Raw genomic sequence first — 20,667 nt, forward strand, 5'->3', positions numbered from 1 at the left:
TTGTTGCCTGTAGGTAAAGGCATCTTTGGGGGACCCAAATTTTTTAAAGAAAATTAGGATAATGGTCAAATCCTGGTTAGAATAGTCTGTGAGGCTGGACCATTTCAGCTATCACCTTTGAGGCTGTTCTGGGTGCAGAATTCTGAGCAAATTACAACAGAGGTACTCTAAGAGGTTGGATCACCTGGATCATCTATTTTCATTGGTGTCTTGTCCCCTTGCTTTAAAAACACAAACTTTGTAAGGTAACATATATAACTGTATTAACTGTAACTGTAAGTTACATATATAACTGTAAGTCTGGGCTGTGTGTTGTATACAAACCTGCCAAAGATGTGTCTTCATCGTTTGTTTGAGCACCTAAAATATACGTTACCTATCTTGTAGCTATTTTAGGTTTATTTCTTTATATCTGTAAGCAGGCTTTCAGGGGATCTTCCCCTATCAAAATTGACATCTATCAAACTTGAGCAAATCCACAGCCTTTTGTTTCCTGTAGAAACAAAATCATAACCTTTTCCCCAAAGCAAGACTTTTTTGATTTTAATTTTGAAGTTAAGGCATTCTTAAAGTTTCCAGACTTGTTTATTTCAGCAATTCCTTTCATGGTCCTGTCTTGCAGCACCTGTCATTTGCTTATCAGCAATCAAAAAATTAGACTGCACAGTAACAATAATAATCATACAGTATCAGACTCCCTGTATATTTCCTATCTCTATGTGACTTATTCTTTCTTTAAAGAATTTTCTCTATCAATTTTAAATTACTTATTTTTTCATAAGTGTCTATACCCTTTTTTCCTTATGCCTACACACATTTTTAAAGACACTACATCTTGTTTAGAGGTTATTTTCCATCTGAACCTGTTTAATGCCTATATGTAACCTTTTCTGTCTGCATGAGCAAAATCTTAAAATGCAGCTTCACTCGTGGTATGATGGTAGCTAGCTCTACCTGATTAGTTTTATGAGAGCTTAGCCTCACTGTTGAGATACTGACCAGAGCCATGTTTACTGCTCCACCATTGAGAAGTTTCTGGGTCCATGCTGCTGTAGGCATTTCTACCTAGTCTCATGCCACCAAGTAGATCACTGCCTGATGCTCATGGACCCCATTCAAGTGCTTAGTAGCAGAACCTCTTAAAAGAGGCATGCCTCTGTATACCACTAGTGCTGAGCCTATCTGAGAGAATACGGCTTCCAGGAGATTGTGTTTGCAAGTTCTTTCTCTTTATCTGTCTATCTCTCTTATTCTCTCTCTCTGGAAAGCTTTTTCAGGCCTTATATAGATATACATGGCCCCACATTGGGTGACATATGCTGCAAATCTTCCCCTGTCCTACCAGCCAGTTCCCATATCATGACATGGAGACTTCTTATTAATTATGAAATCTTGACTGATAGCTTAGACTTGCTTATTTTAATTAGTTCTTATAACTTAAATTAACCCATATCTTTTAATGTATGTTCAGTATTGTGGCTTGGTTACCTTTACTTTGTGAAGCCCATGCTGTTTATTGTGCATCCCTGGTGTTTCCTCACAACTCACATCTCTGCCATTCCTCTTCCTAGTATTTTCTCTGTACTGAAAATTCAACTTTTTATTAAACCAAATATAGTGAAACATATTATGTACAAAAGATTACTTTACAACATTTTGAGGCCAGCCTGTGAAGAAGAAGCAACCTAGAAGAGCAACAATAAAAAATACAAAGCAGACATACATAGAGGTACATGGCCACAATGAGATTTAATGCAGTTAAAGAATAAATTATGAAGTTTCAGGAAAGTAGATGCAACTGTAATTCATGTTTTGTGAAAAAAACCATACTCAGAAGGAGAAATACTAAATATTTTTATGCAAAACAGATTTTATATTATAAAGATTTGTGCATATGCGTGTGTTTGTATTTATATGTTTATAGGTCATGAAAATATAAGGGATCATAAGAGAGAAGAAAACAATCTTAAAAGAGATGAAGAATGTAATGCATATGACATGGAAACAGAAGGGAAAAGAGAATCAACCAGGAGGAGACTGTATACAAAATGTGGAAAGGATGAGTAATGAGTGATTTTATAAGAACACTCAGGGTATGAAGATGCTGCAATAAAGCCCATTACTTTTTATGTAAATGTAAAAAACAAAAAATAGGACCAATAAACTTAAAAAACATACTGCCCTTACTAATATCCTTAGTACAGAGTAGTACTGGATTCTAAAAATGGGATTAGTTGTGATGGTTAACCTCCAATGTCTGCTTGTTGAGCTATAGAGTCAACTGAAAGATGGGCCTCTAGGCATTCCTGTAAGGGAGTATTTTGATTAGGTTAATTGAAGTGAGAAGACCTGCCCACTCCGGGTGGTATCATTTCCTGCTAAGAAGAATGTATATAACCAAATATGATGGTTAATATTGATTGGATGGGATATTCTGTAGGAATATGCTAAGTCTATCTGATCTATGATATATAATTTAAGTCTGGTGCATCTTTGTTGATTTTTAGTTTGGATGACCTATCTAGTTTGGTATTGAATTTACTACTAATATCATATGAGGACTAGTTCTTCCATTTCATGTTTGGTTTATGAAGTTGGAGTTCCAACATTTGGTGTTGTTGGTTTTAATGCTCTTGATAGAATGTCTTCTATCTTTTGATTTTATTAATGAGGTATGTTTCTTGGAGACAATATAGAGTAGGATCTCGTTTTTTCTTAAATATATGAATAGATTTTATTTTTATTTTATAAGAATTCTTTAGAGCTTACTGTTTACTAGAACATTGAGAGAAAGACACAGAGGTTTCAAATTGTTCCCTTTCCCTATCATGTGTAAGCCTCTTCCACTGTATACCACTTCATCACAGTGGTGTATTTGTTATAATCCACAATGACACATCCTCACCCAAAGTCTACACTTCACATTAGTGTTCATATTTTCTGTCTCATTCTTTTTTATTGAATTCAGATTTAATCTGTAGCCCAGATTGTCCTTAAATTTGCCCTCCCATTAGTCTCCAAAATGCCACAAATACATGTGTACACCGTCACACCAAACTAGGGTTCCTATTTTGTATCTTACAATCAGTGGGTTTCCACCAATGTGTAATGGCCTGTGTTCACAACTGAAATACCATATAGAGTTATTTCACAGCCCCCAGTCCTCTATGCTCTTCTTAGTTACACTTTCTTCTTCCTAACCCCTGCCAAGCAGTAACTTTACACCATGATATTCCTTTTCCATTTTTGTTGAGTCCATTACATGGAAATTATTAATGAGAAATAGCTATTAATTTCTGTTTTTGTCTGTCAGTTGGGTTATTGTCTGATAATAAAGAATATTGCATATTTTTTATGCAATCCCATATTCATATCTGGCTTATTTTGTTTGGTATAATGGACTGCTTCCAGCTCACCTTTGCTCAGCATGTCTGAACATGAAATCTATTTTTTCCTCTGCATTAGTGGCTGAAATTTCTTCTATTGCTTACAGTATTCCTTTAGTGTCCTTTGCAGTGCTGACATGGTGTTCATTAACACCCTCAGTTGTGTTTACCTTGAAATGTCCTTATTTTTTCTCAAATTTAGAAGATCACTTGTCTGGCATAGTAGTCCTGACTGGCAATTAATCTATTTTTAGGACTTGAAAGATACCATTTCATGACTTTCTGGGTTTTAGTTTGCTAATATTATTCTGTTATTTGCTTCTGTAGGTGATTTGGTGTTTTTTCCTTGACAGCATTTAATATTGTTTCCTTGCTATGTACTTTTGACATCTTGACTGTACTATGTCATGGGAAGGTTCTTCTCTGGTCATGTCTGTTTGGGGTTCTAAATGTGTTTTGTGTTTGAATGTCTGAATGTTTTCTAGGCTTGGGAATTTTTATGCTGTAATATTGTTGAATGGATATCCTACACCTTTGGTGTTTATGTTACTCCTTCTAGTCCTGTGGGTTCTTGGGTTTGGTCTTTCATGAACATTGTGGTCGTGCTCATTTATTTTTTGCTTCTTGGTGTCTGTAAGCATTATTTTTCATCCTTCTTCATCTGGAAGTCTTTCTTTTCCTTCTTTGAGTCCATTGTTCATGCTTCCCACTGTGCTTTTTTATTTGATTTATTTTTTTCACTTTTAATACTTTTGTCCCTCCTCATCTCAGTTTCATTGTTGAAGTTTTCTCTCATGCTGCTGATTGTTTTCTAGTGTATGAGGTCCTTCTGCTTGTGTGTTGCTTTCATTGGTTAATTAATAAAGAAACTGCTTGGCCTGATAGGGAAGAACTTATGTAGACAGAGAAGACAGAACTGAATTCTGGGAGGAAGAAAGTAAAGAAAGCCACCATGGAGCTGCCAGGTCAGACATGCTGAATCTTTCCAGATAAGCCATGACGTCGTGGTGATACAGATTAATGGAAATCTGTTAAACTAAGATGTAAGAGTTAGCAAATAAGAGGCCAGGCAGTGATTTAATTAATACAATTTCTGAGTAATTATTTTGGGTGTGAGCTAGCAGGTTGGCCCTAACAAAAGGGCTTGCTCCCTACAACAGATTGGCTGCCCAACGTGGTTAACTAACACCATGTAAAACCTGAGAGGGCTTGAAAAGGAATTCTAGACACATAGAAAAAACAGAGTTTAATACAGCTTTTTGCTGTTTGCTGGTGGCATGCCGCAGAGAGATTTTCCTGACTCAGCAATAGCAGCAGAACAAAAGCTGCTCCATTTTAAAATGCAGCTTCCTCATCTGTGCCACCAGCATGAACTCTGGCTATTAAGCATTTCAATGGCATTTGTGTGCCCACTCGGGGTCAAGAGAAAAGTATCTGAGATCATGCCCACGGCTCAACTCTTCCTGCCTGGGCAGATGGCAGGATAAGACTACTAGGCTTGAGTAGGTGGGAGAGCATGGTGAATTCCTACCACCATACAGAGAGATATTTCCAGGCTGCACAGTGCTCTGCATGGCAAATTTGGTTGTAACTCAGATAAAAATAGTTTATGTGCTGCACCCTCATTCTCAGAGTTAAAGTGCTGAGCGTGGCTCCGACCTGGTAGCCCCAGAGCTAGAAGAAATTATACGTCCACCATTTTGAAATTGGAGAGAGCTGGAGCCAACATCCAGAGCAGCTTCAACCAAGATGCTTAACATTTTAAAAGCTCTTCAACACAGTAAAGAATTCACAATAGGACAGATTCAGACATAAGTGACCTCTAAATGGATCACAATGTTGGATAAATGTATGGAGGCTTGGGAGAGAGAAGAAAAAGAATATAGAGAGTCATAAAATAAAGTTAATGCTTTAAAAAAGGGTAAAGTCTTTAAAGAGACAGAGTACAGATAGTCATAGATTAAGAGAAGTAAAGAAATATAAGCAATGTAAAAATGGTAAATTCACAGAGAGAGTCTGGATTCTGTATATTATTGTGTTTTATTTGAATTTTTTGACTGTGAAAGGGCTAAGTACAGAGAGACTTTTCATTGTATGTGCTGCAAAATTACACCAACATATATATTATAAAGGTATTATGACTTCAGAATTTGGGTCTAAGGATATGATGCTTTGGAAAAGAGGTTCTTCTTTTGTTTTCACAGAGGATGAGACCCTGTCAATTGCTCCTAGACCAATATGGTATGATAGACCACGCCCTCATTAAAGGTTGCCATAAACACCCTCAGAAAATTACTTCACTTGTTTTTCCCCTGCCACCGCTGAGGCAGAATCACGGGTGCGTTCAAGATTCAGCCTCATCCATAATTCACTGCCATGGCCGAGGAAGGCATTGCTGCTGGAAGTGTAACGGACATCAACACTGCTCTTGAAGAGGTGCTGAAGACCACCCTCATCCACGATGGCCTCGCACGTGGCATCTGTGAAGTTGCCAAAGCCTTAGACAAGCGCCAAACCCATCTCTGTGTGCTTGCATACAACTGTGATGAGTTTATGTATGTCCAGTTGGTGGAGGCACTTTGTGCTGAGCACCAAGTCAACCTAATTAAGGTTGATGACAACAAGAAACTCAGGGAATGGGTAGGCCTCTGTAAAATTGATCGAGAGGGAAAGCCACGGAAAGTAGTTGGTTGCAGTTGTGTAGTGGTTAAGGACTATAGCAAAGAATCTCAGGCCAAGGATGTCATCGAAGAGTACTACAAGTGCAAGAAATGAATAAATAAAAAATTTGGCTCATTTAAAAAAAATACTTCACTCAACTGCTGACTGAGATAAACCTAGCACACAGGATATACCATAAAGGACCTGATTAACAGCGACCCCATACAGCAAGAAGAAGTTTGGAGAAAAATAACTACGCCCATATTCCCAAATGTTGTTTATAAATCTTTGTTTACATTTAAAGGGAGATATGATATAGATATGAATAATTTGCAATGGTATGGATCTTGAATTATTGATATAAATTTAAGGTCGATCTTATATATATATATATATATATATATATATATATATATATATATATATTTCTGCTCTAGATTAAGGTATTGTGATTGTGTAGTTCATTTAAAATGTTATGTATAATTAGGAAATATAGGTTGTTAATGGATAATCATCGATAATAATCAAGTTTGTCATCATGTTAGTTAGATTTCCTAGATGTGCATTTCAGGTGGATAGACATTCTTCATATCTTTCAAAGACTACAGAATATGGCATTTTTTAATAACTTAGGACTTTTCATGACAATGAGGCACGACTGCTCCTGGCAGCACCAATCTTTTTCAAGAGGAAGATGGGCATTGAAGAGGCTCTTTATGGAGTTGATTAACTATTTCGGCAAAAAACTGCTCTTGCTTGGACTGATACATAAACTAGACATGAAGAGCCCACAGAGAGATGACTGCTGAACTTGTCTAAATGTGAGATGATCCTTTGGGGTTCCTGTTTCATGAAAGGGTCTGTGGGACATTCTGCAGGATACAAAAGAAAGTGACTGTACTGTCTTTAAAATTTCCTGCTTCATGGAAAAGTCTGCTGGATACTATGGGCCCCAATGGTACAGAAAAACTTTGGGTGACTGTTCAGGCAGTGAGATGTCTCTGTCAATTCTAGAGTTTTGAAAGTTGCTTACAATGCATTTCCTGTTTACTTAAATAATATTATATCATTCTGCGGTCTTTGATGGAATTTATAGCTATAAAATTTATAGTTATAGTTTTCTTTTGTTATGATAAAAGATAAAATAGATATAAATATTGTAACTGTAATTGTTGTTTGATAACTGTTTTGTTATATGTAATTTTACTATGTTAAAGTTAAAGCCTTCCTTTCCTTTTTAAGCAGAAAAGGGGAAATGGTGTAGGAGGACATTCTGTTTGTTCATTGCTTTCTTTGACTAATTAATAAAGAAACTGCTTGGCCTGATAGGGCAGAACTTAGGTAGGCAGAGAAAGACAGAACTGAATTCTGGGAGGAAGAAAGCAGAGAGAGAGAGAGCCGCCATGGAGCTGCCAGGTCAGAAATGCTGAATCTTTCTAGGTAAGCCACGACCTCGTGGTGATACAGATTAATGGAAATGGGTTAAACTAAGATGTAAGAGTTAACAAAAAAGAGGCTAGAGATGATGGCCAGGCAGTGATTTAATTAATACAATTTCTGTGTGATTATTTTGGGAGTCAGACTAGCAGGGCGGCCAGAACAAACAGCCCGTTCCTCTTGTTACAGTTTTCCTTTGTCTTGCTGCTATTTTCCTCTGTATTAATGACTTTATTTACAGGTATTGAAGGTATGTATGGAATAAATCTGCCTATGGATATCCTTGTTCTGGTCTTTGATCATTTTTTTTGCAAGAAAACTTCTGAAATGGTCTGATCATTTACTTATTTCAGAATGTTGACTTCACCAGTTGAACTTTTTCAGGAAAATTATGTTAACTTTCTCTGTTATGTTTCTTGTATTTTGTGGTTATAGTCCCAGGTGTGCTAGTTTGTATGTCTCCTCTGGATTTTGAAGAAGTGGTGGTGGGGAATTTCAGCAGTGGCTTAAATCACGGGGATAGTCAGCACCACAGGTTCACAGGTATCCTTGGAAAGCTGACCCCCACACCCTGTTTTTCCCTTAATCAAATTTGTTACATGTTTAGTAGGATATTTGTGCCACTGCAGAAAGCAGAGTAGAAGTTACTAACAATATTACAAAGAGAAATACCATTCAATCCACCATACAACTCCTAGATATATAGACTCAGAAGACATCTACAGAGGTAATGCACATCCACAATTACTGCTGTACTTTTGTTGTAATAAGAAAAGAAAGCATGCAGATATCTATAAGCAGGTAAGCAGATAAAGTAAATATGAAGCATATTCACAGTGGCATTTCTTCAGACTTAGAGAAGAATAAAGTCATAACATTTAAAAAGAAAATTTTGGAACCAAAATTGTTTATTTGGTCACCTAAGCCATAGTCATAAGTATAAATGCCACAGGGGGCTGGCATTCTCTCTCTCTCTCTCTCTCTCTCTCTCTCTCTCTCTCTCTCTCTCTCTCTCTTTCTCCCTCCCTTCATTCTTAAAGTGGAAGGTATTCAAGAGAGGAGTGAAAGTATGGGAGGTGGGAAGGGGCAGGGAGTAAAGAAACACGGACATGAGTGTGAAAATGAGGAATATTTTAAGATAAGGAAGAAACAGGAAGAGGTTGATAGAAGGGATGCAGTAGTATCAGTTTGTGAGACAGATGAATAGGAACAAAATATATGTATGAAAATGTATTAATGAAATATAGTTCATGTGCTAACTTGAAAGTTAATACAAAATTTATTAAGTCTTGTACCTATAATGTGTTTTGTTCCTGAGACCCTGAATAGAGTTCATTTGTGGTCTGAACAAAATGATGTAGCACTTGGGGGCAAAGATACAACCTAGGAGCCCTGCACTGGATGCCAAGATGGAGAAGACCTCCACAGTCACCATGACCTTCCCTTTGGTGCTGTGGTAGACAGGGAGGAAGGTGACCCAGATGCTGCAGAACACCAGCATGCTGAATGTCAGGAACTTGGCTTCATTGAAGGTGTCAGGCAGGTTCCTAGCCAGGAAAGCTACAGTGAAGCTTCCCAAAGCCAGAGCCCCCAGATATCCCAGCACACAGTAGAAAGCAGAGACTGAGCCCTTGTTGCACAGGATGATAATGTGTTCACGTTCAGAGTATGTGTCTGTGTCAATGAAGGGGGGAGATTTTCCCAGCCAGATCCCACACAAGATAATCTGGATCAAGGTGCAGATGGGAACAATGAAGTTAGGTGCCCGTGTTACCAACAACCACCTGATTCTTCTTCCTGGAGCAGTGACCTTGTAGGCCAGAACCACAGTAATAGTTTTGGCCAAGACAGTGGAAACAGCCACAGTGAACAACACTCCAAATGTGGTCTGCTGGAGGATGCAAGTGGTTGTGTTTGGGTGGCCAATGAAGAGAAACGAACAGAGAAAACAGCAGTTAAGGGTGATGAGCAGGATGTAGCTGAGAGTCCGGTTATTTGCCTTCACGATGGGAGTGTCTTGCTGCTTCAGAAAGATCCCAAGAATGAGAGCTGACAGTGCAGAGAAGTACAAGGCCATGCATGACAGACCCATCCCCAGGGGGTCGTCATAATCCAGGAAGGTCATAGATTTCTGGAGGCATTGGTTTCGGTCTGTGTTGACATATTGATGATCTAGACACTTCACACACTGATCTGCATCTGTGAAAGCATGTATATTTGTTATTTCAGGTTAGTTTTCTTTCGTTCACTTTATCCACTCACTTGAGTAGTTTAGCCTAATAGATATCCCTTGTTACTTCAGGCATCAAATGAAAGAATACTTTATGGGGAGTAACATGACTACCGTGTATTTCCTTTAATGTGACATGAACAAAGCTACAGTTTTTCCTCCTGATTCAGCTGTGTGTTGTTTTGAAGATTCTGATATCATTATTTTCCCCTTTCCAGAATCTTACATACTTACTTACAATATACATATTCAATTTGGTTACAATATTGAATTCACATGAAATATTTCCTGGGCTGGGGAGAGCTGATTCATGGGTAAATGAATTGTGCCTAAGCATGATGATTTGAGTTTGAATTCCCAGGTCCCACATAAAAACTTGATGCAGTAGCACAAGCATCTATAATCGCAGGGCACCCCTATTATAAGATGAGAGACAGACAATATTGTCCAGGTGGTCATAGGGCATCTAGCCTGGCTAATGCATCTGTGAAAAAATGTGAAATCAAGCAAAGTGAGGGTGATGACTGACTCTCCAGTTCCATCTGTGCACCATGACACATGTACACCCACACTTCTTCCTCTCTCTCTCTCTCTCTCTCTCTCTCTCTCTCTCTCTCTCTCAATATAAGTTTAATGAGTTAATAAGGTGTTTCTCAAGTTCTTTTCTTGTAATGGCATTTTCAGATATGGTGTTCAAATGGAGTTACCCAGTGAACTGACTTCTCTGGTTAATTTTCTTCTGTCTGAAGGCATTTTAATAAGTAAGTATTGCATTCTAACAGTTTGTCACATGATGGTATGTATCTGCAGTTCTTGTGCTTGGGATGTGGAATCAGGAGAAATAGGAGTACAAAGCCAGACTTAGCTACTTGGCAAGTTAGGGCACAGCCTGGCCTTCATGAGATCTTTTCTGGAAAACAACAACAAATATCAAAAAGGGAACTGTTTAAATGTGTTAACACAACAATTGTGGGGTGGAATTCACTTCATATGGAGACATTGGATTCTTTTTTAAAGATTAATTTTTATTAAAGAAAAATTTAAAATTTTAGTTATATGTTTGTGTGCATGTGTGTGGATTTGTGCACATAATGCAGATGGCCTAAGATCACTTGGAGGTTTTGGAGTTACAGATGATCTCCCAAAGTTGCCTTTGAGTTTCACATACATGCCATGCATATTGGAGTGATTTGAATAAGAATGGCCCTCAAAAGTCACAAACATTTGGATACTTAGATGTCAGGAAGTGGCACTACTTTGGAAGGATTAGGATGTATGATCTTGTAGGGGGAAGTGAAGTGTGTCACTGGGGGCAAGTGTTAAAGTTTCAAAAGCCCAAGCCAGACCAAGTGGCTTTACTCTTGCTGCCTGTAGATCCAGATGTAGAGCTCTCAGCTACTCTTCCACTACCATGTCTGCCTGCATGCTGCCCTGCTTCCTACCATAATGATGATGGACTGAACCTCTGAACCTGTAAGCAAGCCTCAATTAAAGACTTCCTTTTATAAGAGTTGCTGTGTTTATGTTGTTGGTACACAGCATTAGAACAATGACTAAGACAGAAGATACCAGGCACAGGGTGTTGCTGTGGCAGGACTGACCATGATGTTTGTTGGAGGAATGTGGAAGATTTTGGAACTTTGGACCTACAAAATAGTTGGAGGATTTAAGTGGGGCTTAATGGGCCATCCTAATAGGAGCATCTAAGACAGTGGTGATGCAAGCAGTGTAGATTTGATGGCCTGTCTCAAAAGGAGAATAATATTAATAAATAGCATAGAGATATTTCTTGTATTTTAGAGAAAAATGTGGCTATTTTCTGCTCTTGCCTAAAAATCTGTCTGATGCTCAATTGAAGAGTTTTGGATTAATTACACTAGAAGAGAAGATTTCAAGACAGCCAAAAATGGATTGTGTCACATAGTTTATTAGTGGTCACTCTTATGTGTATCTGTAATAAAAAGGAGGAATCTGAACATTGAAAAGTACAATATATACAGTTTGAGGGGAAAAAAAGAGCACATAAAGTATAAAGGAGCTAAATCCAGTGCTCAAGGGGGTTGGAGTGGTTTGAATAAAAATGTTCCTCCATCTGTCTATAGAGAGTGGCATTATTAGGAGGTGTGACCTTATTAGAATATATGGCTTGACTAAAGAAAGTATATCCCTAGGGGTTTGGCTTTGAGGTCTTAACATGTCTCACTCAGTTCTTTTCTTGCTACCTGTAGATCAAGATGTCGAAATCATAGCTACCTCTCTAGCACTATGTATGCCTGTGTACGACCATGATTCCCACCATGATGACAGTGGACTAAGCCTCTAAACTCTGAGCCAGCCACAATTAAATGTTTTCCTTTATAAGAGTTGCCATGGTCATTGTGTCTCTTCATAGCAATAGAGATTCTAACTAAGACAGACATAAACATTCAAAGAAAAGCCCCATAATAAATGTAATAAAAGGCACAGCCCCTCCCCCCTCAGCTTCTGCGGCAGGGTCTTCAGTGTTCCATGGGACCCCTCCTTCCCCGCACTGCTGCTGGCCCTTTGTCTCCCGGGTCCTGGGAAGACCAGCTAGCCCTGTTACACTGCTGAGGAGCTCTTCCCAGAGAGGTGAGTGGGTGCTCGCCTGGGCGGCCTGCCTGTCCGGGAAGAGAGCACAGCCCCTCCCCCCTCAGCTTCTGTGACAGGGTCTTCGGTGTTCCACGGGACCCCTCCCTCCCTCCACTGCTGCTGGCCCTTTGTCTCCGGGTCCTGGGAAGACCAGCTAACCCTGTTGCAAAAACTGAGGAGCTCTTCCCAGAGAGTGCTGAGGAGCTCTATCCAGAGAGTGCTGAGAAGTCCTACCCAGAGAGTGTTGAGGAGTTCTATCCAATAAGTGCTGAGGAGTTTCATCCAGAGTGGAGGAGATGGGCAGGCACCAATGCAAGAATTCCTCCAACAACCTGAAAGGCAACATGACATCTCCAGAATCCAGGGAGCTCAAAACTAGAAGAATTGAACACCCTACTCCAGAAGAAATAGAAGAAATCAACTCTAAGCGGATCTTTATGAAAATAATAGAGGAACTTAAACAAGAGGTGAAAATCTGCCATAAGGAAATGGAAGATAAGTATAACAAAAAAATTGAGGAAATGAGTAAAGAAATGGAAGAGAAATATACCAAAAAGTTTGAAGAAATGAGTAAATCCGTAAATGAAATTCTGGGAAACCAAGAAAAAACAATCAAACAGGTAATAGAAACAGTTCAAGATTTGAAAACTGAAATGGAGTCAATGAAGAAATCACAAACCAAGGGCCGGCTGGCTATGGAAAATCTGGGTAAACGAACAGAGACTTCAGAAACAAGCATAACCAACAGAATAGAAGAGATAGAAGAAAGAATCTCAGACTCTGAGGACACCATAGAGAAATTAAACACTCTGACCAAAGAAAACAGCAAATCCAACAAATTCTCATCACAAAACATTCAGGAACTGTGGGACACAATAAAAAAACCAAATCTAAGAATAATAGGAGTAGAAGAAGGAGAAGAATTGCAGATCAAAGGTCCAGAAAATATACTCAACAAAATTATAGAAGAAAACTTTCCCATCATAAAGAACGATATTCCTATGAAGGTTCAAGAAGCATACAGAACACCAAATAGACTGGATCAGAAAAAAAACATCCCCTTGCCATATAATAATCAAAACACAAAACATTCAGACTAAAGAAAGGATATTGAGAGCTGCAAAGGAAAAAGGTCAAGTAACTTATAAAGGTAAACCTATCAGATTTACACCAGACTTCTCTATGGAAACCATGAAAGCCAGAAGGTCCTAGATAGAGGTACTGCAGAAACTAAGAGACCATGGATGCAAGCCCAGACTACTATACCCAGCCAAGCTATTGTTCACTATCAACGGAGAAAACAAAATATTCCAGGATAAAAACAAATTTAAACAATACGTAGCTACTAATCCAGGCTTACAGAGAATATTAGAAGGAAAATCACAACCCAAGGAATCCAACATTCCCAACACTGCCTACAATAACTCAGACATCTAGCGAACCTTCACAAGCACAACTCAAAGAAGGAAAACACATACACTCTACTACCCAAAAAAATGACCGGAGTCATCAATCACTGGTCATTAATAACACTTAATATCAAAGGCTTCAACTCACCTATAAAGAGGCACAGACTTAGAGATTGGATACGAAAACAGGATCCAACATTCTGCTGTTTACAAGAAACACACCTCAACCACAAAGACAGACACCTACTCAGAGTAAAGGGTTGGGAAAAGGTTTTCCAAGCAAATGGATCTAAGAAACAAGCGGGTGTGGCCATTCTAATATCTAACAAAATCGGCTTCAAACTAAAATCAATCAGAAGAGATGGAGATGGACATTTCATACTCATAACAGGAACAATTCATCAGGAAGAAGTCTCAATCTTGAATATCTATGCCCCTAATATAAAGGTACCCACATATGTAAAAGAAACTCTTCTAGAACTCAAGGCAGTCATCAAACCACACACACTAATAGTAGGAGACTTCAACACTTCTCTCTCACCAATGGACAGGTCAATCAGAAAGAAACCTAACAGAGAAATAAGAGATTTATTGGAGGTACTGAATCAAATGGACTTAACAGACATCTATAGAACACTCCACCCAAATAGGAAAGAATATACCTTCTTCTCCGCAGCTCATGGAACCTTCTCGAAAATTGACCACATACTTGGTAACAAAGCAAACTTCCACAGATACAAAACAATATTAGTAACCACCTGTGTCTTGTCAGATCACCATGGATTAAAATTAGAATTCAACAACAATGGTACCCCCAGGAAGCCAACAAACTCATGGAAGTTGAACAGTCAACTACTAAATCACCCCTGGGTCAAGGAAGAAATAAAGAGAGAAATTAAACTCTTCCTTGAATTGAATGAAAACAAAGACACAACGTATTCAAACCTATGGGACACTATGAAAGCAGTGCTAAGAGGAAAGTTCATAGCATTAAGTGCCCAATTAAAGAAAACGGAGAAAGCACACATTGGAGACTTAACAGCACACTTGAAAGCTCTAGAAAAAAAAGAAGCTGATTTACCCAGGAGGGGTAGAAGACTGGAAATAATCAAACTGAGGGCTGAAATCAACAAAATAGAAACACAGAAAACAATCCAAAGAATCAATGAAACAAAAAGCTGGTTCTTGGAGAAAATCAACAAGATGACAAACCCCTATCCAAACTAATCAAACGGCAGAGACAGAACTTGCAAATTAATAGGATCAGAAATAAAAAGGGGGACATAACCACAGACACAGAGGAAATTCAGAGAATCATTAGATCTTACTACGAAAGTTTATATGCCACAAAGTTGGAAAATGTAAAAGAAATAGACATTTTTTTTAGATAAGTACCATATACCAAAGTTGAACCAAGAACAGGTGAACAATCTAAATAGACCTGTTAGTCGTGAAGAATTAGAAGCTGTTATCAAAAATCTCCCTACCAAAAAAAAGCCCAGGACCAGATGGTTTCAATGCAGAATTCTACCAGAACTTCCAGGAAGAGCTAATACCTATACTCCTTAATGTATTCCACAATATAGAAACAGAAGAGTCACTGCCAAACTCCTTTTATGAAGCTACAGTCACCCTAATACCAAAACCACACAAAGACACAACTAAGAAAGGGAATTCCAGGCCAATCTCACTCATGAACATTGATGAGAAAATTCTCAATAAAATACTGGCAAACCGAATCCAAGAACACATTAGAAAAATTATCCATTATGATCAAGTAGGCTTCATCCCAGAGATGCAGGGATGGTTCAACATGCGCAAATCTAACAATGTAATCCATCATATAAATAAACTGAAAGAAAAAAACCATATGATCATTGCATTGGATGCTGAAAAAGCATTTGACAAAATTCAACACCCATTTATGATAAAGGTGTTGGAGAGACTGGGGATAAAAGGATCATACCTAAATATAATAAAAGCAATATACAGCAAGCCGACAGCTAACATCAAATTGAATGGAGAGAAACTCAAAGCCTTTCCACTAAAATCAAGAACACGACAAGGTTGTACACTCTCTCCATACCTCTTCAATATAGTGCTTGAAGTTCTAGCAATAGCAATAAGACAACATAAGGAGATCAAGGGGATTCGAATTGGAAAGGATGAAGTTAAACATTCGTTATTTGCTGACGATATGATAGTGTACATAAGAGACCCCAAAAACTCTACCAAAGAACTCCTACAGCTGATAAACACCGTTAGTAATGTGGCAGGATACAAGATCAACTCCAAAATATCAGTGGCCCTCCTATACACAAAGGATAAAGAAGCGGAGAGGGAAATCAGAGAAATATCACCTTTCACGATAGCCACAAATAGCATAAAATATTTTGGGGTTACTCTAACCAAGGAAGTGAAAGGCTTATTTGATAAGAACTTTAAGCCTTTGAAGAAAGAAATTGAGGAGGATACCAGAAAATGGAAAGACCTCCCCTGCTCTTGGATTGGGAGAATCAACATAGTAAAAATGGCAATTCTACCAAAAGCAATCTATAGATTCAATGCAATCCCCATCAAAATCCCATCAAACTTCTTCACAGACCTTGAGAGAACAGTAATCAAGTTTATATGGCAAAACAAAAAACCCAGGATAGCCAAAACAATCTTATACAATAAAGGAACTTCTGGAGGCATTACCATCCCTGACTTCAAACTCTATTACAGAGCTACAGTATTGAAAACAGCTTGGTATTGGCATAAGAACAGAGAAGTCGACCTATGGAATCGAATAGAAGACCCGATACTAACCCACAAACCTATGAACACCTAATTTTCAACAAGGGAGCTAAAGGTATACAATGGAAGAAGGAAAGCATCTTTAACAAATGGTGCTGGCATAACTGGATGTCAACCTGTAGAAGAATGAAAGTAGATCCATATCTATCACCATGCACAAAACTCAAGTCCAAATGGATTAAAGACATCAACATTAATCCATCCACTTTGAACCTGATAGAAGAGAAAGTGGGAAGTAGTCTACAAGATATAGGCACAGGAGGCCACTTCCTAAGTAGGACCCCAGTAGCACAGACAATAAGAGAAGCAATGAATAAATGGGACCTGCTGAAACTGAGAAGCTTCTGTACAGCAAAGGACACTGTCAGTAAGACAAAAATGCTACCTCTGACTGGGAGAAGATCTTCACCAACCCCTCATCAGACAAAGGTCTGATCTCCAAAATATACAAAGAACTCAAGAAACTAGACACTAAAACTCTAATTAACCCAATTAAAAAATGGGGTACTGATCTGAACAGAGAATTCACAACAGAAGAACTTTGAATGGCCAGAAGACATTTAAGGTCATGCTCAACCTCCTTAGCGATCAGGGAAATTTGAGATACCATCTTACACCTGTTAGAATAGCTAAAGTCAAAAACACCAATGATAGCCTATGCTGGAGAGGATGTGGAATGAGGGGAACACTCATCCATTGTTGGTGGGAATGCAAACTTGTGCAGTCACTGTGGAAATCAGTGTGGCGGTTTCTCAGGAAACTGGGAGTCAATCTCCCTCTGGACCCAGCAATTCCACTCTTGGGAATATACCCAAGAGATGCCCTATCATACTACAAAAGTATTTGTTCAACTAAGTTCATAGCTGCGCTATTTGTAATAACCAGAACCTGGAAACAACCTAGGTGCCCCTCAATAGAAGAATGGTTAAAGAAGGTGTGGAACATATATACATTAGCGTTTTACTCAGCGGTAAAGAACAATGACATCTTGAATTTTGTATGCAAATGGATGGAAATAGAAAACGCTTTACTGAGTGAGGTAACCCAGACCCAAAAAGAGGAAAATGGTATGTACTCACTCATTAGTGGATTCTAGCCATAGTTAAAGGTCTTTGAGTCTATAATTTGTGATCCTAGAGAAGCTAGATAAGAAGGTGAACCTGAAGAAAATTTATATAGTTATCCTCCTGATTAATACAACTAGGCAAGATTGCCAAGCAAACTCGGGTACATGGGGGGTGGGTGGGTGGAAGTAAGGGAAGATGGTTAGGGAGAGGGGAGAGGGCAAGAATTAGGGATGGCTTGGGGGAATGGGAGGGGGGGAGGTAGGAAGGATGGTTATGGGAGCAGGGAAGTTTATATTCCAACTAAGAGAGCCATTCTAGGGTTTGCAAGAGACTTGATTCTGGAGGGGTTCCCAGTAAAAATTATATAAAAATAAATAAATAAATAAATAAATAAATAAATAAATAAAAAGAAAAATAAAAAAAAGAAAAAGAAAATGCTTTACTGAGTCAGGTAAGCCAGACTCAAAAAGAGGAATAAGGTATGTATTCACTCATAAGTGGATTCTAGCCATAATTAAAGGTCTTTGAGCCTATTATTCGTGATCCTAGAGAAGCTAAATAAGAAGGTGAACCTGAAGAAAATGCAGGTAGTTTTCCTCCTGGAGATTGGAAATAGACAAGAGTTCCAGGTAACCACGGGTGCATGGGTTGGGGGAGGGTAGTTGGAAGGGGAGAGGGTTAGAGAGAAGGGAGCAGGGGAGAAATGGGAAATGCTCGGCGGATTGGGAGGGAGGGAGGGAGGAAGGATAGATATGGGTTCAGGGAAGAATATGCCTCAACTATGGAAGTCAGTTTAGGGTTTACTAGAGACTTGACTGTAAATGGGATCCCAGGTCCAAGGAGAGATCCCCAGATTGTTCTCTGGACAGAGGAGAGGGTGCCTGAACTGACCTTGGCCCATAACCATACTGATGAATATTTTGCTTATCACCATAGATCCTTCATCTGGCAATGGATGGAGATAGAGACGGGGACCCACGTTGAAACACTGAACTTAACTCCCTAGGTCCAAGCGAGAAGCAGAAGGAAGAAGAACGTGAGCAGGGAGGGCAAGATCAGAGGGAACCTTCATCCGGCGATGGATGGCGATGCAGACGGAGACCCACATTGGAGTACCGGACTGAGCCCCCCAAGGTCCAAAGGAGGAGCAGAAGGAGGAAGAACATGAAAAAGGAAATCAGGACCGCAAGGGGAGCGATCACCCACTGATACAAGGGGACTGATCTAATGAGAGTTCACCAAGGCCAGTTGACTGAGACTGAAGGAGAGCTTGATCCAACCAGATTCTCTGGAGGAGGCTGGATTCCCTGAATGTGGCTGACCCGAAATCTTTCTAAAAAGCCATTGACAATGACTCTGGGACTTGTTTCCTCTGCATATTCTGGATTTTGGGGGATCCAGTCTGTTTGGATACTCACCTTCCTGGACCTGGAGGGAGTGGGGAGGACTTGAACTACCCACAGGGCAGGAAACCCGGACTGCTCTTAGGAATGGAGAGGGTAGAGGAGAGGGAGTGGGGGGAGTGGGAGGGTGTTGGGAGGAGGGGCGAAAATGGAAACTTTTATATTTTAATAAACTTTAAAAAAAATAAATGTAATAAAAGGAGTGTTGACTCCAGGAAGACCCCACCCAGCAAATCTCCCAACTTATGGAAAGAAATGAAAGAAAAGTTTAAACGGCGAGGAAAACCAGAAGAGAAAGCTGGTGCAAATGTAATAGAAGTAGGGGCCTTGTTCCAGTGCTCCCAAATACCAAATCTTGAGAGCTTTGGCTACATGGTTCTGATTTTTAGAGTCAAGAATATATGAAAGAGGTTGTGGGATCTACTCCACGGTTACAGAAAGCTGTTGAGATTGGGTATAGGTCAGGGGTGTGCATAGAAGCCCAGAAAAGCCATTGTATGACACTGTGAAGATGAAGCCTGGATTTGTTGGTGACCCAAAGATGTTGGAGATGTCACAGTTATGAGATGCCTGCCAAGAAAAGTTGTAGACTGGGTGTACAAACAGCCCAACAGAGAGATATGTGTTGCAGTTAACAAAGCTGGAAGGAGTTAGAGTACTGGAAAGTGCTTTGGCATCAAATATAGAGATGCAGTGGGTGTTGACCTGAATCAGAGATCTCCATGAGAGTGGGCCCTGGCCACGAACATCTACTGAATCAGGCCCGAACCATCAAACTCCTCTGGAGTAGGCTTAAGGCAGCAAACTCCACTTGAAAAGGTACAAGGGAGCGACCATTGTGGAATCAGGCACAAGTTAGAGACTTCTCAGGACCAGGTATCCAGGTATAAGGGAGCCACCAATGAGAAAACAGGCCCGAATCAGAGACCTCTGAGAGAGCAAGTGTGAATCAGTGACTTCTGAGATAGCAGGTCTGAGCCAGTGACTTTCACTGGAGTAGGCCTGTACCAGCGACTTCCACCAGAGCAGGTCTGAGCCAGCGACCTCTGCCAGAGCAGGCCAAAAGCATCAACCACAGCAGAAACAGCTCTAAGCAAGCAACCTCTGTGGGAACAGGCTCCAAATGCCCCCAGTATTACAGGGCAATCCCCAGGAGTGATGTGGGATTCCCCTCTGTATGCTGTGAACATGATAGGCTAATTAATAAAGAAAACTATCTTGGCTTGTTGTTAGTTATAACTAAGGTCATAACTTAGGTAGGTGGGGAAAACTAAACTGCTGGGGAAAAGAAAGGCAGAGTCAGAGAGAAGCCATGCAGCCCTACCGGAGCTGGACATAACTTAACCCTAAGGTAAGCCACAGCCACGTGGTGATACACAGATTAAGAGACGTGTTAAATTAAGATGTGAGAGTTAGCCAAGAAGAAGCTAGAGCTAATGGGCCAAACAGTGTTTTAAATAATACAGTTTCTGTGTGATTATTTCAGTGCTGAGCAGCCAGGAAACAACAAGTGGCCCTCTTAAACACAGGAGCACTGAACGACCTCCAAAAACATGGAGTGATCAACAGGGTAACAAAACCATGACCCTGACTGCATCACCAAGAGGAACCATCTGAACCTTGGATTCACTGGTATCTAGAAGGCTGATCACCAGAGACACAGAA

General features: G+C 39.6%; 1 protein-coding gene and 1 pseudogene across 1 annotated transcript in view; one reads left to right on the top strand and one right to left on the bottom strand.

Moving 5' to 3' along the window:
* The first annotated feature begins 5,762 nt into the window (after nucleotides 1-5,762).
* On the top strand, nucleotides 5,763-6,193 carry LOC148123068 (small ribosomal subunit protein eS12 pseudogene; annotated as a pseudogene).
* Nucleotides 6,194-8,766: 2,573 nt separating this feature from the next.
* The window catches only part of LOC125411963 (vomeronasal type-2 receptor 116-like), a 33,341-nt gene continuing 21,440 nt past the window's right edge, over nucleotides 8,767-20,667 (bottom strand). The window contains exon 5 of the mRNA XM_087897451.1: nucleotides 8,767-9,683. Within this exon, the coding sequence (XP_087753577.1) occupies nucleotides 8,767-9,683 (917 nt within the window). The remainder of the gene's footprint in view (nucleotides 9,684-20,667) is intronic.

The sequence above is a fragment of the Myodes glareolus genome, chromosome 2 (genome assembly GCF_982192425.1).
Source record: "Myodes glareolus chromosome 2, mMyoGla1.1, whole genome shotgun sequence".
Taxonomy (NCBI): Eukaryota; Metazoa; Chordata; class Mammalia; order Rodentia; family Cricetidae; genus Myodes; species Myodes glareolus.